Raw genomic sequence first — 15,890 nt, 5'->3', positions numbered from 1 at the left:
TACACATGTAATATAAGGTAAATAAATATATAGAAAAAAAACTAATTAACAGTAATGATTTAAAAACACGTGAAGATTGACAAAGCAGTAAAAAAGACAAAGAAAAAGAGATTTCGGATAAAAATAAGAGCAAATAATTCTAAAGTGTATTTTATAATTTACAGTTTGCTACCTTTTATTTGAAAATCAAATAATTGGATATCTCAGTTTTAATTTTGTAAACTATAACACACTTCTGTTAAATATAGGTACTAAATCATTAACTAAATGAAATGTGAGATAACAAATCGTTTGAAAATGAGGTATCAAGTCGTTTATATAATTAAAACTGAGTTACCAAGTCGTTTATATAATTAAAATTGAGATACCAAATCGTTTGGAAGTAAATTTCAAATTATTAACGGAATTGACAGAAGACTCTTATACTTTATAAAATCAAAACTGAAGTATCAAATCGTTTGATTTTCAAATAAAGAGTACCAAACTGTGAATTATGACAAACGTGAGACACCTTAAAGTAATTTGCTCTAAAACAAAAATTTATTCACTATTAAGTGTATAAATTGCATAAGGAATAACTCAAATAGTATAAACAATATTCTGTTCAGCTGTTGGTTCAATTTTTTCCACCAATACGTTTCCTTTCCAATTATCAAAAAGAAAAAAAAAAGAAATTCAAGACATGGAGTGGTTTTTAAAAATCGAAAATAATTTTTTTTAATTCAAAAGTCGAGTCTTTCGTTGCCAAAAATTTTGTTCCATACCGAAAATTAACTATTTTTTTCATAACTATGTATGGATGATGAGATTCCATTGATACAGAGCCAATTCCAATAGACTTATTGGAGGGATATATTAGTATGTTTTTTGTTATTTTGTACTAAAAGAGCATATAAATACATGTTTTGGTGCAAAAATTGTGTGTTCCTGTATATTATTACCAGAATATCAAATATTCAATATCAAAAGCGAACAGCTTGTAATACTAAGGAGTCAGACCGAACAATCTATTTTTCTTCTAAAATTAGCACGTTTGCAAGTCGATGAAAGTGCTAAATATTAAACAATATTAAGAGTATTCAAACTGGATCGAGTTCTAGTCTGGACTAAAGTTTTCATGACTGAAATTGACCTGATTTAAATTATAATCTTTGAACTCGACTAGTATTTTATTCATTTGTGCCAAATAAGTCAATTTCAAGCTCAAATCTTGTACATGGTTTTTTAAAAATTCGGATGTTTATATACCAATAGAAGTGCTAATTTTTTTAATAAATAAACTTATTAAAATTGTTCATTCAATCATGTTATGATATTCATTAATCATAAACAGGTCGCATCATAAATTCATAATTAAATACGCACAAACTAAAGCCACCAACTAAATTCAATCTCAGCTTGTTTATGATGCTACTAAATAAACAAAAAGTTACATAGCTCAGATTTGTTAGATTAATAAACAAGCTATTACAAATAAATTCAAGCTCATAACATTTTGATTAATAAACAAGCTCAAACCAAACTCCAAGTAGCTCATGAGAAGCTCAGTTCATTTTTAAACCTAAGAAATATAAGGGTTCTAATGGAAATCAAAAAGCATAAAAACAAATTTATACTCAACTTGAAGCAGCAAGCAAGTTGAACACGAAAAAATGAGCATCAATGCCAGTTCATTTAGAGCCATAGGGAAATTCCAAGTGTTAATACAAATCAGTTAGTGCAGAGAGGTAGCAAAACTCCACTTGAAGCAGCGGTATAAAAGGAACAAATAAGCAAGTTAAAACACAAACGAGATATGTGAAAGATCATCACCCAGTGTGTCTGAGCATATCCGCCAAATTCAATTGCTACTAAATTTTCCTAAACAAGGACTGCTTCTACAGCAATGCATTTTAGGTCACAACTCATGAAAACAGAAATTTACAATATCGTTCACCGTTACTTCATCGAACAATCAAAACACCTCTCTGAACAGTGAAACCTGACTCAGCCAACGCAAATAACAGTGCAGATAATACTAAGACAGAACTACCACACTAATATGCAGGCATAGATTGCATAAAGTGTTTCATCTTTAATTCAATATTAAAGACAGTGATACGCTATTAGGAAGTCGACCAGCATTAACACTTAGAAACATAAAGTAATTAAATGGTCAAAGAAATAGCAACTGTAAATCCTCTTACAAAATCAAAAGCAAAAGCTAAAATTGATTAAATACCGTCACAAAAGTTTCCTCACAAAAGTTGCACCAACATATAATTGCTCACTAAATCTATAATCGGCACTTCCAAAACAACCCTTCTAACACCTTACGAAGATGCTGCAGCTGCGGTCTTCTTCCTTGGTGCAGCTTGAGTACCTATACAATTAAAACCAGAGACAGCTCAGAATAACATATACAAACAAAATGAATAAAAGATTAAACAAAATGTATCCTTTTTACCTTCTCTGAAACCACTCTTGAACCTACGAGGCAAGTTGCGTAGGTACTTCATTCTTCCTGTTCCGGTTGTCTTTCTCCGGAGAGCCTTCTCGCTCCAATTGTCTAAATACCGCAAAATAACATAAGAAACCTTGCAAACTCAAGTATCATACACAAAGAATACTGAATATACAGGCCACCCCACTCTTGCACAGTTAATTTAATTATCATATAAAATACAAAGCCAATTCCGAAGATCAATCATACATATCTATAAATAAATAATTCAAGTATCATTATACAACTCAAATGGTTGTGCCACCTCATTCAAGCAACAAATGAATCAGGCATTTACTATATTGGAATATTTATAAGTAATAATTAGAGTTGCGTACACTTTCTCAGGCGAGCAGCGGGGTAAGCACAAGCGGAGCAGCGGCTCTTCTGGAGGTGGAAACTACGGCGGCCGCACCTCACACAGAGCGTGTGAGTCTTGTTCCTTCTCTTACCGAAACTTCCTGTTCCCTTACCCTGCGATTCATTTACAAAGTTGAATCAGTAACGAGAATTCATAATTTTTATACAGATTGAAAGAAATGAGAGTTGATCGATTGGATTACTACCATTGCGGTGGATGCGGAGAAACCCTAGCTGACGGAGGAGTTGAGTTCTAGGGTTGTTGAAGAGGGAACGCGGCGTTTTTGCTGAGATTTATACAAATTAGGGTTTTTAGGGTTGTAAGGGAGGAAAGGGGAGTTTCGATCACGTGTGTACGACTCTATGGTAATGAATTGCGTGTCAAGTTATAATTGGAAAGAAATTATAATTTAATGGGTCGGTCATTAGCTATTACTGGGCCTTAAGATCCAAATATGTACTAATTCTCAGCCAGAACAGACTAATCACTACAGCCAAACAGAAACACAAAAAATCCCCTTTGCTCATAGTTTTGGCGGGAAAATTATCAAAGACATAATTAAGCTTAAACCAAAAACGAAATTATCAGCTTGAAGATTCCACAAAAAAATGGGAATCAAAATCGAAGAAGAAGCAGAAAATGAACCAAAATTCCCAGGATTTCCGTACAATCCGTACTCGATTCAGATCGATTTTATGAAGTCCCTTTATCAATTTTTAGATAAAGGCGGCATTTCCATGCTTGAAAGCCCTACAGGTCAAATTAAGTTAATTTTTTTATATTTGATTTCAATTTTGTTTTATTTCAAATGTTAAATTATTGTTGTTGTTATAATTAATTTAGGTACTGGAAAAACTTTATCTATCATATGTAGTGTTTTGCAATGGGTTCATGATCAAAACCAAAAGGAGAAATCGAAGTCGAAATCGGAACTTGAATTTGATAAGAGTCGGAAGTTAGATGATGATGGCGGTGGTGATGAGGATGAGCCTGATTGGATGAGAGATTTTGTTGTTGCTAGTATTGATGATGATAAAAGAGAAAAGAAAAATGCGAAGACGGAGAAATTAGGGTTTAGGAAGACTAGGGAAGGCTATAGAGAAACGTTTTCTCGTGTTTTCAAGGAGGGGGAGTGTAATGTGAAGAAAGGAAATGCGAGTTTGCTAAAGACAAAGGGTGAGGTGGAGTTGAGCGATGAGGACTTTTTGTTGGAGGAATATGAAAGTGATGATGGTGAAGGGGGGACAACTGGGACGGGGAGATTGAAGAGGAAAGGTGGGGGTTTAGTTAGTTCATCGAGTGATGAGGAAAAGGAAAAAGACGGGTATGATAATGAAGAGGAGGCGAAGGATTTTAGGGTTTATTTTTGTAGTCGGACGCATTCACAACTTTCGCAGTTTATTAAGGAGTTGAGAAAGACTAGCTTTGCTAATGAGATAACGGTTGTGTGTTTGGGGTCTAGGAAGAATATGTGTATTAATGAAGGTATGTGTGTTTGTACTATGTGATTTGATTTCATTGTGGTGTTGTGTCTGTATTTGTATGGTTAATTTCTGCTTTTGGTGTTTCAGAGGTTTTGAAACTTGGAAATGCTACACGAATTAATGAACGATGCTTAGAGCTTCAAAACAAAAAGAAAACCGATGTCCCTAAAATCAAGGTATGGAGATTCTTGTGTCAGTCCTTATGTTCAAATTTGTGGATATGAGGGTTTTAGAATATCAGGATCTTTTTAATTCCGCATACAGAAATGCTGTAAAACTATATATGAAAATTGTTTAAGTTCCTGATTTTTTTATTGTCCTTTTGGAATCTTAGTTATTGACTTCTGAAATAGTTTAGAAGCACTTGTTTAAGTTTTGGAAATTAATTTCTGAGGCCAATTAGCTCTTTGATTCTAGATTAGTGAATGCCATACGAGAATAATGTGAGAAGTTCATATACATAAATACGGACTCCATGTGAAATGGCGGATTTTACTCTAAATAGCTCTATACTGCATGTAATTTCTGGATATATAGTTAGCTGAATTATGGTTGGTTTGCAAGTTTCAGAACTCATCCTCTTTGCAGACTTGCTCTTCCGTTTCTATAGTGAACTCATTTTTAACAAAAAAGTGGCTTGAAATTTAGAAAAATCTTCACAAGACCATTCATATTGTCATTTTGCACATTGCTGAAAGAAAATAACTATCAACTTCTTGGTTCACGGTTTTTGGCACAATGCTGTATAAGCTATTGAACTCAACCTATTCATTTTGATGTAAATGATATCTATGCTTCTGGAATGAAGATCTTTCTTAACTAATTCTATTTAGGTGATGATTTCAGAGCATAAGTATGGAGGGAAGAGCACGCCGGTCCAAAGTTACTCCTGGTTGTCCAATGCTTAGAAAACATAAGCTCCAAAGGCAATTTAGGGATGAGATTTCTCATGAAGGAGCTCTGGATATTGAAGATCTTGTTCGAGTAGGAAGAAGTATTGGAACTTGTCCATATTATGGCTCCCGAAGCATGATCCTAACAGCTGACCTTGTGGTTCTCCCATATCAATCTCTCCTATCAAAATCATCACGAGAAATGCTTGGACTGAACTTGAAGAAGAGTATTGTTATAATAGATGAGGCGCATAATCTGGCTGACTCCCTGATCAGTATGCATGATGCAAAAATTACATTGTCAGAGGTATGTAAACTTTCTTCTGGATTTGCCTCTTCTGCATTGTTCCTTTGAAGTCTTGCTTTTCTGTATTTTGTTTACAACGGAGTCGAACTTGAGAGCTCTACAAACTGAGATATACACCTACTGTAGGCTAGGTCTGTGGGCGCTCTTCTGAAGTCTAGTTGACCAGTAAAGATATTGTCATCCATCTGCTCTGGAAGCTTGTTAAACTTGGTCCGAGTTTCATTATGTTAAACTGAATGATACATTTCATGACCTCGATATGCATGGGAAAGATTCAATAACAAACTTATTTGATGTTGATATCAAAAATATAATTCTAACAGGATTCAGTAACGCTTGTTTTGTTTTTTTTTTTCTGCTCAGTTGGATCATGTGCATTCCAACATAGAGAAGTACTTTGCAAGGTTTTGCAATATGTTGGGACCTGGTAATCGAAGATATATCCAAACTCTGATGGTTGTTATAAGGGCTTTCCGGCAAACTTTATGCAGTGAGAAGGTTTTCAGCCATGTGAATACTTGCCAAACTGAAGAGAAAGCAGATGAAGTAAAAGCTGCCTTTGATACTTCTATGTCCATTAATGATTTTCTATTTTCTCTTAATATAGACAACATTAATTTTTTCAAATTGCTCCAGTATATAAAAGACAGCAACATTGTCCACAAGGTTTAGCTTGTTCCGACTTTTTATTTTTGTAAAAGAATAATGGCAACCAATTCTATAATAATCATCATCATTATCCCATTTTAAGCTTAGTATGATTGTATTACCAGGTAAGTGGATACGGCGAAAAGATGGCAACTTTGCACACAGAACTGGTTGTTAATGACAGTGGTGAATTGGATGAGGAGCGGAGCGCTCTTTCCAGTTTCCGCTCATTGCTAGGCATGTTGGTATCACTGGAAAATAATGATGGCGATGGACGCATAATAATCTCAAAATCAAGAGTAACATCCTCTGGAAAACAAGGAGGATTTCTGAAGTATGTCATGCTCACAGGGGAAAAGATGTTCTCAGAGGTCTGTCAAGAATTTACAATTTCTTAGATTCCCTTTAGATTTTCAGAAATTGCATACAAGTGATTAGGGCACAAAACATGTTTCTAAATATAGATTCTTGTCAGCATATTCTTTGAAGATAAGGTATCAGAAGGATGAGGATAAAATTTAAAGTTTTACCAAATAGGAAGTTAGTTTATTTTTCTTTTTTTCTCTTTTATCAGTTATCTAATCAAGAGAATGATTTTTTTCTTCTTCTGAATATTGCAGATTGTAGATGAAGCACATGCTATTGTAATGGCAGGAGGGACTCTGCAACCTATTGAAGAGACAAGGGAGCAACTCTTTCCTTGGCTCCCACAAAATCAACTGCATTTCTTTTCTTGTAGTCATATTGTCCCACCTGAGAATATTTTGCCAATTGCAGTTTCCCATGGCCCGTCTGGTCAATCTTTTGATTTTAGCTATAGCTCTAGAAGCTCGTTAAAAACGGTTAGTGTCTTGCAGACTGCAAGTTAGTGATCTATTAGACTTATACTGCAATTAATCTTTTATATAAAATTGGTTTGCAAGCTATCATTTATTGTGTATTACATTTATATAATTCATTTGGAATTAGACTATGGAACTCTAATTGAGCGTCTTTAAACTATGGGCTCTTATTACCTGGTAGTGCTAATTAACGTTGTCGCCTTTACTGAAAAACACTGCTTCAAATTTTATCAAAACAATTTTAAGGACTGATTTTCCTTCTATTTTCTCTATTTCTTTTCCTAGAAACCATGGCTAACTAAATTGTATTCATGGTCTCAAATTTATAGATAGAAGAGCTGGGGCTCTTGCTTTGCAATCTAGTGGCGATTGTTCCTGAAGGTATCGTTGTATTCTTCTCCTCGTTTGAATATGAAGGAACAGTTTATGATGCATGGAAAACATCGGGCATTCTTGAAAGGATTAAGAAGAAAAAGCGTGTCTTCAGAGAGCCTAGAAGAAATTCTGATGTGGAAATTGTTCTCAAGGAATACAAGGAAACAATTGAAACATTGTCTTCAGCTTCAAAAGAAGACATCTCGCCTTTCAATGGTGCAATAATCCTAGCTGTAGTTGGTGGAAAGATTTCAGAAGGCATCAACTTTAGTGATGGGATGGGTCGATGCATAGTTATGGTGGGACTTCCTTATCCAAGCCCTTCCGACATTGAGTTGATGGAGAGGGTGAAGTATATTGAAAGTTTGGGAGAGTCAAATTCTACCAAAAGCCTCAAAATTTCACCTGGTGATCAGTATTTTAGTGGGGATGTTCAGGCTGCATTCAGCATCTTAAGGAGTTGCAAGCGCAGAGGACAAGAATACTATGAAAACCTCTGCATGAAAGCTGTGAACCAATCCATTGGTGAGTAGTCAATGTTATTTCATCCTTATAAAAAGGCAAGTTGATTAACTGAAGTGAATTTGACGTACTTACTGTGATGTTTTATACGCATTAGAATCAAAACTAGGCAACTGCCCACTCAGTTATTTTTTTAAATAAGCTCAAGTATATCACCTTTATAAAAAGGTTGAATATAGATTGTAAGTAATACATTGCTTTATTTTCTGCTTAGGGATGAGGCTGTTGGTTGACTAGGGGTCGAGTTAGTTAAGTTGGCAATTCAGAACTCTCAGTCAGCTCAATAACAGCACAATGAACACAAAATACACTATGTATTAGCGATAGTAGACTCTTATCCTTTGTTAAGTTGGCTAAGTTTGAAATCTGATGTATGAACACTGATTCATTAGATGACCGTCTTAAACAATGTTTTTTTCTGACTTCAGGTAGAGCAATACGACACATAAATGATTATGCAGCAATTTTGTTAGTTGACATGCGTTATGCATCTGATTCCTCAAAAAGAAGTTTCTCCCATCCAACTCACAAGCTTCCACGATGGATACAAGAGAGTTTGGTATCTGCAACCAGCAGCTACGGGGAAGTCCACAGATTATTGCATCGGTTCTTTAAATTGCACAAGAACAAAAATTCCCAGTAGAAGCTGCTGTTGGATTATGTACAGAATTTGAAGTATCAACACATTATACAGTCCAGTATGCTGAATTGCTGATGCCACCATTAAAGATCCTGGAAAACAAGTTCTCGATGCGCGTCTCAGCCAGTTTTGCAAGAAGATATAAGCTCAGGCCAAGGCAAGTTTCTACAAGAGATTAGTATTGATTTAATTCCAAGTCTGTGAGTCTGCTGTAATTGTTATAAAAGCTCATATTCTCTTATAGTAACACACTTTAACTGTATTATATGGAATAGGACTCCCTTAGGTTATAGATCAATTACAGCAGAAAATTCAGATTGGATAGAATTAGTAACATTATGTATAATTATTTCATAGGAATTTGTTTTTTTGTGATCCAATTCATTCATGTATGAGATTTGTAATTATTAAGGTCCTCTAGGGACACAACTCACAAAGGCAATAGGGTCATAAAAAAAGTTTAAACTACATATTCTTACATACAATCTATGGAAAGCTATATAATTATGAAATGTTAAAGGTATTAATGTTAGGGTAGTGGCATCACTTGGAATTGGCAACTGTGAGAAAGTGACTTCACCACACAAAAATCTAAATGAAACTTATCTTCATATTAACTAATTTTTGTTCTTTATGACCCAACCTCATAAACCCATATGGGTCCATCAATCTCTTCCATTTTAATGCAAATTAAACCTAATGGGGTGGCTCTTCACCTAGAATTCCTGTGGCATCAAAGCCCTAAATCATCAAATATTAAAGAAAAATGATAACTAATGTAATCCTTAATAAGAAAGTCTTGTTAATGAAGCAATTGGTAGAATATTGAATTAATGGCTTCATAAATTCAAAATTTAGTATGATTAATTTTAGTTGAACAGAAAGAATTATCAAATAAGTCTTTTTTTTCACCAACCCTTTTGCTTTAGCTTTGCATCTTAATTGATATAACTTCACTTTAGACAACAAGGAGTCAAAAAAATAAAATGAAACACCATGGTGTTTGGAATTTGATTCCTGAGTCCATACCCTAATTGTCTTTTATTAAACAACTTTTGCACAAATAGGGCCACCTTTTTCTGTTTATGATAAAGGCAAAATTTGGATTTCTGTTCACTTACCTATAAAACTACACAAACTTCCTTTTGATAAGCAAATCCTCAATGTTTTAAATCTTGGCCTTCTGATCTATGACCATACAAATCCAAGGGCTGTGAAATTTCACATTAAAGAAGGGAAGACTAAGTGAAGGGTCAGGACCAGTGTTTTATGAACCGGCTGGACCGGCCGGTTCAACCAGTTTGACCAAAAATCGGTTCCTCTTAATAGCCGAAAATATGGTTCAACCTATTTGAACCGAAAAAACAAACTAGTGAACCATTGAACCGAATGAACCATAAAAGTCGGTTGGTTTTCATATATTTGATTATCTTCAAGTTATTTTTTTCCTTAAAAAATTTACAAAATTCCTTATATAAGGTCTAATTATATTATTTTATTGTTTTAAGAGTCTTATATATCCTATATATATATTTTTTAGAACTTTAAATGTATAGATATTATATTGTATAAATTTAAAAAATATATTTAGTTTTATTTAAGTGGTTCAACCGGCTGAGCCTTGAACCGGTAGCCACACCGATTCGGCCATGGGTTCTGTTTTTAAAATACTGGTATGGACAAAAGAAAAGAGATAGAAGCTAAAGCAGAAAACAAATATTGCTTTTATGACTCAATTGTCTTTTGTCTCTGGAGTACTTTAAGACTCTTCAACTGTCTCTATCTATCTTGTCTGTATACATCTGGAAGTGAAACAAGAGGCCAAACCAGATTAAGAGTTGTGTCTGTTTTGTAGTTAGAGAGAGACACTGAAACACCAAACCTAGAAATGCAGCTAAGAGACTCCATTGATAAGTCCAAATTGTTATTCCACAAAACTCTCAAAAATCTCAAGTCCCTCTTCTTTGGAGGGTACCAAAAGCTACCAAGATCAGTTTCTTTCAACCCCTTTTCATGTGCCAATTGTGGCCTAAAGAGTCATCAGGCAGATGGGTACTACACTGAGTTTTGCAATGAGTGGGAGTGTGATCTTGAGAAGGCAATGAAGAGGAAGAAGAAGAAGAGCGGTCTCGTAGTTTCGAAAGAAGTTGTGCTTGAAGAAAAAGAGGAAGAGAAAGATGAATGCAATGCAAATTCTGCTGAACTTCCCAAGAGTCCATTGAAGAAGAAAGAAGAGGTAATTAAGGAAGAGAAAAACAAGAAAACTTCACTCTCAAGAAAACTAGAAAAACAATTTGCAAAGAAGAACATTGAAGGAGGCTATGCACTTGCCAAAAAGATGAAAGAATTAGAAATGATGGATGTAAATGATGTAGAACATGTGTTAGATGTGGAAGAAGCGCTTCATTACTACAATCGTCTTCGAAGTCCGGTTTATCTTGACATTGTCGATCAGTTCTTCACTGATATGCATAGAGAATTCTCTGTTCCGCAGCCATCTGCTAGCATCAACAGTTCAAAGCGGAGACTCAGTTCGATTAGGTTATAAGTAGATTACCATATTTCTGAGTTTTTACTGTGTGTATATGCTATTGTTTCCTTGTTTTAATAGTTCCTTATTTTGCAATATGAGTCTGCAAATTCATCTTTCAAAATATTCTCCCTGGATTTCTGTTCTTGATCATGTTTTGCCAATGTGAGATGCATACAATGTGTTCTAAAAACGACAAATTTTTCAAATTACCATGCCTTTTGTATTGGGGAATGTTTGCTATAATAGTTTCTATCTTGAATTAATGCAATAAATGGAGTCACAAGATTTATAATGCCTGTTCTCAAGTACATTATAATGGTATTTAATATCTACTATGCAAATGCTCATTAAGTCTCAGGGTAAAGACAGTGGACTGTTCCATAAGGTCCAAACTGAAAGCCTTAGGTGTATGCTAATAAATAAGAGCTATATATGAAGCATGGCAACGGAAACGCTGAAATGGGTAACAACAAAATGATAGTTTATACAAAAATAGGCTATAAATAACAGTACTGGAGTTTCAGCCGAAAATGGAAATGAAACTTCGAAATGTTAAACTCGAGAAATTTTCATGCAACACAGAATAAGAGCATCAACCAGCCAGAGTGATTAAACTTTAAAGAAAGAAGAATTCTCTTGTATTCATAAGATTTGTTGAACATTTATGTGACAGTTTGTTTTTACTATTGCTACTACATTTACAAGGTAAAAACAGAAATTAACCATAGTTTTGAATATGTGAACAAAAGTTTTCATAGTCAGTCATTTGTCATACTAACTTGGAACAATTGCGCCTGACCTGACCTGCTGAGCCTGTCAAGACATGGAGATTAGAGAGCTTCATCATTGTCTGGGCGAAGTCCTTACGGAACAAGTACACATCTGAAGCATATGCCCTGACCCAAATTCCTGTTTCTTCTGCAGCCATTAGTTGCTGATCAGAAAACAGGATTCCTCTATTATACAGAAGACTGCGGTAGTACAGCGTGCCGAAATCTATTCCAGGTCCCTCGTAAGCCAAATTGATTGCTGTATCTTCACGTGCAGAAAGCAGTGAACTCTCGTAGAGAACTGATGGTATAGGGCAAAGCGGTGGTGGAGAAGACAATGATCCTCGGAACGAAAGTGATGGTGCTGCTGATGATGCCATTGGGCTAAGGGGTTTTGAGGTTGGTGTTTTTGTAGATGATGAATATGATGATGACACTGAGCTGTCATAAGGAGATGATGCTGTTGGTGACTCTGATGCATCACTTCTGTTGCATTTTGACCTCAAAAAGTTCAGGAATAGAGAATCCACTGAGGGATCAGGCTTGTTAGTTCCGCTAAAATTATAGAGACGGTCTTCGAAGAATCTGCAGTGGACCACTCCTAAGCTATGACCACCTGAGAGCCATTTTCAACCAAACAAAAGAAAATTCAGAAGCTGAAGACTCACACAAGCTCTAAGGACTTCCTATCGACTATGCTACAGGAAACAGAAATATGCTGAAACAGAAATTGGCCTAACAATTCTTTCAGAAAGTTTTGAAGTATCAGTTTCAGGAAATGGAAACGAAAACAAAGCACAGGACTCAGCAAGTTTCCATAAAATAATCTACCAAGGTACGAAAAGAAAAGGAGATAAGTAGTACCTAAGAGACTAACAGTTTCTCTTTCATCAAAGCCCCTAGATGCAAAAGATGCAAGGGTGTCGGATAGATCAGCATGGGGCGACGGGAGTTCATTCTCTGCCATATTTGAGAAAGACTGAGTACTGTCTCTTCTGCCAGTGAAGAGTGGATAGAAAGGACCACCTGCCTGAAATTCACAAGTAGTACAATTAGATCCTGATCGTGAAAAAGAGAGTTTAAGGTGGATCAATGCGGAGAATTATACCTGAAGAACGCCTTCTCTCGCTGCCAAGACAACAATATCAGCACAAGAAACTATTCCAGGGCAAATTTCTTCAACCTGTGACTTGATTAGGTCAATTATATCAAATCCCTTCAAGTTATGGTTAGGGGTAGAGTCTTTCTCTGATTTTTTGTCGTCAACACCATCCAGTAGAATAGAAGCATCACAGCCCTAAACAGGATCAATTAACAAGAAATCATGCAAATTAGGAATGAACTCAGAAGAACTAGACTTTAATTCCAGAGCAAGTCTGTAACTACTTGAGTTCTTCACAAAGCACTGATCAAAATTCAATCAACATTCACAAAATTACTATGCTAACTTATCAGCAATTGTTATTTCAAGATCATCAATCAAATATCATAAAGGAAATGTTAAAAGAAAGCACTGGCAAAACCCTAGAAAATTGAATACCCATTTGAAGATTAACAACAACAAACACAAATCTGGCAAAAACACAAACACCCATTTCATGAAGAACTATATTAATTTCACATTAAACAGAAAAATTACAAGAACAATAAAGAAAACCCTTAAATAACAACTAAAGATCACAAATTTACCAAAACCCAGATCAATTAAACCAAAACCCAGATCAAATAAACCAAGAAACAAGAAAAGGAACGAAAGAAAAACGAGTTACCGCAACGAAACAATCATGAAAAACGAGCCTCAAGAGAGCAGGAGAGACACTGAACTTGACTTTGTACAACTCCCGAACAACATTCTGAATAATTTTCTCAGCTTGAGGACAAGTGCTGCGATAAAAATCATATTCCAGTGATCTTATTGGAGAATGGGCTTCGTCTTGCTCTGTAGACAAGAAAAAAGATGGATACGTATCCCAAGTCTGATCAAATTCTTCAAAGATTAAATCTCTGGTATGATTTTTATTGTAGGTTTGGTTCTTGAAAGAGATCAAGATACACATTATCAGTACAAAAACGGTCATTTTGAACATGTTTTCCATTTGCAGAACTGAAAAAGATTGGTTATCTGATCTTTAGTTTTGTGGGTTTTGTGTGAGTTCTGTGTTTGGATTCAAGTGACCTAATTTAGGGGTTTCTTTGTGGGTTTTGCAGGTGGTTTAATGGAGTTCTTGGAATGGGCGGGAAAGATTAGGGCTCCTGGATGACTAAATTGCCCTTTATAACCGAAAGTTTGTTGGAGGTTTTGTGTGTATAATAATTCTATGATGTGATGAAAATGCCCTTGAGTTAATTAGCAAACTTTTAGTTTAGGTCAACGTAAGGCTCATCAGCACCGTTGGATGAGATTCTGTTAATAGACTAATAAGTAATGACCCATCAAAATATGCCCTTTGATTGCATACACTTGTTTAATTTTTTGGAAAAACTCATTTCCAGGTCCTTAAACTATACCGCTTTTAATTATCTAGTCCTTAAACTAATTTTTGTCTATTTCTGGTCCCTAAACTAAGAAAAAATGCATATTTAAATCCTTCGTTAGATGTCTGTTAAGAGCGTGAGATCACTCTCTCAAATTGGAGAGTAACTTGTTAAAAAATGCCACATAAGCTATATTAAAAAAGATCAAAAGTAACTTTAAGAATCTTTTTATACTTTTTTCCATTTTCTTCTCTAACAAACACGTTATTTTCTTCACAACACTCCAAAAGATCAAAAGCAAATCTTCCAACTTTTAAATTCCAGAAATTTACTCGTAAAATCCAATAACTTATATCAGTAGTCGTAATCATGATTACTACTACTCCAGCAGCTATTATCCATGAAACTCCATTGACGGGTCTAGCTGCGGTGGTTCATTTATCGACAATGGCAGATCATTCTTCTCCGATGTCCAGCCGTCCGACGACGGCAACCGCCTAACAAGAGAAGAATGCGGAGAACATACAAAACCAAAAGAAAAACGCAGAGAGAAAAATTTGTAGTGAGATCCGAAAGCGAACCGAATGCGAATTAAACAAAGAACACATCAGCATGAAATCACTAATAATTGGAATACACAGTCAACTTTTCTTTTATCTATTTCTTTTGTATAGGGGATTTGCAATGCAAAGATTTAAAACACTGAAACTATTGGTTCAAGCAATTCAACAAACATTTGGTGTGCTTTGTGCAAGCTATGAATTATCAAAGAATTTTCTTTTGTTATTGACACACACATAGTTTATGTCACCAGGTCACAAAAAACACACACAGCAAACTGTTTCTCTCCGGCGACGGTCTTTCCATCAGCAGCAACTGATTTTCCTTCTCCCGCGATAGTCCGTCCGTCACAGGTAGCGGCTCGTAATTTTTCATCAACATTTGGTTCGTCGACGGAAGCAGCTGTAAAGACCTTCTACTCGTCAGATCCTTGCTCTTTTTGACAGCAGAAGCTGGTTCGTCGGCGGCGGTTGTCAAGGCTTCCATCTCGTCGGTAGCAGCAAGGTCTTCTTCTCCAACAGCGGTAAGTCTCTAGGCTGAAACTTGTTTGTTAACAACAACAATTATACGGTCCTCCATTGTGTCAAAGAATTTGCTCCCATGGCAAGATATCACAATAATTCTAATAATCTGAGATTTTGATGAAGACGAAGATGAGTTAGTTGATTTCAATGGGTCAACTGAAGTTCTTTCACAAAATTGGAAATAAAAGGGAAAAGAGTACAAAAGGTTCCTATAAGGTTATTTTTGAACCTTTTACCAGGCATTTCTCTTTCCTATGTGGAAAATAATTTATGTTTTAACGTTTGTTAACAGAGTTTGAGACCACGCTCTTAACGGACATACACCGAAGGACTTAAAGAAACGTTTTTTCTGAGTTTAGGGATTAGAAAAAGACAAAAATTAGTTTAAGGACCAGATAATTAAAAGTAGTATAGTTTAGGGACCTGAAAATGAGTTTTTCCTAATTTTTTTACAAAAGCAAGAAAAAAAAGCA

The 15,890-nt window shown here is 35.3% G+C and overlaps 4 protein-coding genes across 6 annotated transcripts; 2 read left to right on the top strand and 2 right to left on the bottom strand.

The window, feature by feature from the left end:
* Positions 1–2,123: 2,123 nt before the first annotated feature.
* LOC126680687 (60S ribosomal protein L37-3-like) lies at positions 2,124–3,168 on the bottom strand. Its single transcript, XM_050375853.2, has 4 exons — positions 3,049–3,168; positions 2,821–2,956; positions 2,447–2,548; positions 2,124–2,362 (listed from the first exon to the last, which is right to left on the bottom strand). Exons 1-4 carry the CDS (start codon positions 3,049–3,051, stop codon positions 2,313–2,315), a joined length of 291 nt encoding a protein of 96 aa, XP_050231810.1. The 5' UTR covers positions 3,052–3,168; the 3' UTR covers positions 2,124–2,312.
* A 174-nt stretch (positions 3,169–3,342) lies between these two features.
* LOC126680681 (uncharacterized) lies at positions 3,343–8,934 on the top strand. Of its 3 annotated transcripts, none has more exons than XR_007641261.2 (10): positions 3,343–3,599; positions 3,687–4,328; positions 4,415–4,503; positions 5,174–5,527; positions 5,891–6,193; positions 6,301–6,546; positions 6,796–7,017; positions 7,347–7,917; positions 8,129–8,228; positions 8,343–8,431. XR_007641261.2 is itself a non-coding variant. In XM_050375846.2 (10 exons), the coding sequence occupies exons 1-10, from the start codon at positions 3,452–3,454 to the stop codon at positions 8,555–8,557; spliced, it is 2,700 nt and encodes an 899-aa protein (XP_050231803.1). In that variant the 5' UTR covers positions 3,346–3,451; the 3' UTR covers positions 8,558–8,934. The 3 variants fall into 3 exon arrangements, 2 of the variants coding, with proteins under 2 accessions (XP_050231803.1, XP_050231802.1); XM_050375846.2 differs by lacking the exon at positions 8,129–8,228 and having other exon boundaries at positions 3,346–3,599; positions 5,891–6,073; positions 6,164–6,193; positions 8,343–8,934; XM_050375845.2 differs by lacking the exon at positions 8,129–8,228 and having other exon boundaries at positions 3,346–3,599; positions 8,343–8,934.
* A 1,351-nt stretch (positions 8,935–10,285) lies between these two features.
* LOC126680686 (uncharacterized) lies at positions 10,286–11,277 on the top strand. The gene has a single exon (XM_050375852.2). It carries the CDS (start codon positions 10,443–10,445, stop codon positions 11,100–11,102), a length of 660 nt encoding a protein of 219 aa, XP_050231809.1. The 5' UTR covers positions 10,286–10,442; the 3' UTR covers positions 11,103–11,277.
* Positions 11,278–11,696: 419 nt separating this feature from the next.
* Positions 11,697–14,176, bottom strand: LOC126680684 (putative Peroxidase 48). Its single transcript, XM_050375850.2, has 4 exons — positions 13,627–14,176; positions 12,966–13,154; positions 12,722–12,887; positions 11,697–12,473 (listed from the first exon to the last, which is right to left on the bottom strand). The coding sequence occupies exons 1-4, from the start codon at positions 13,951–13,953 to the stop codon at positions 11,857–11,859; spliced, it is 1,299 nt and encodes a 432-aa protein (XP_050231807.1). The 5' UTR covers positions 13,954–14,176; the 3' UTR covers positions 11,697–11,856.
* Between the last annotated feature and the right edge of the window lie 1,714 nt (positions 14,177–15,890).

The sequence above is a fragment of the Mercurialis annua genome, linkage group LG5, assembly GCF_937616625.2.
Source record: "Mercurialis annua linkage group LG5, ddMerAnnu1.2, whole genome shotgun sequence".
Lineage (NCBI taxonomy): Eukaryota > Viridiplantae > Streptophyta > Magnoliopsida > Malpighiales > Euphorbiaceae > Mercurialis > Mercurialis annua.
Note: the sequence above shows the minus strand (reverse complement) of the source record. Positions and strands in the feature narration are given on the sequence as shown.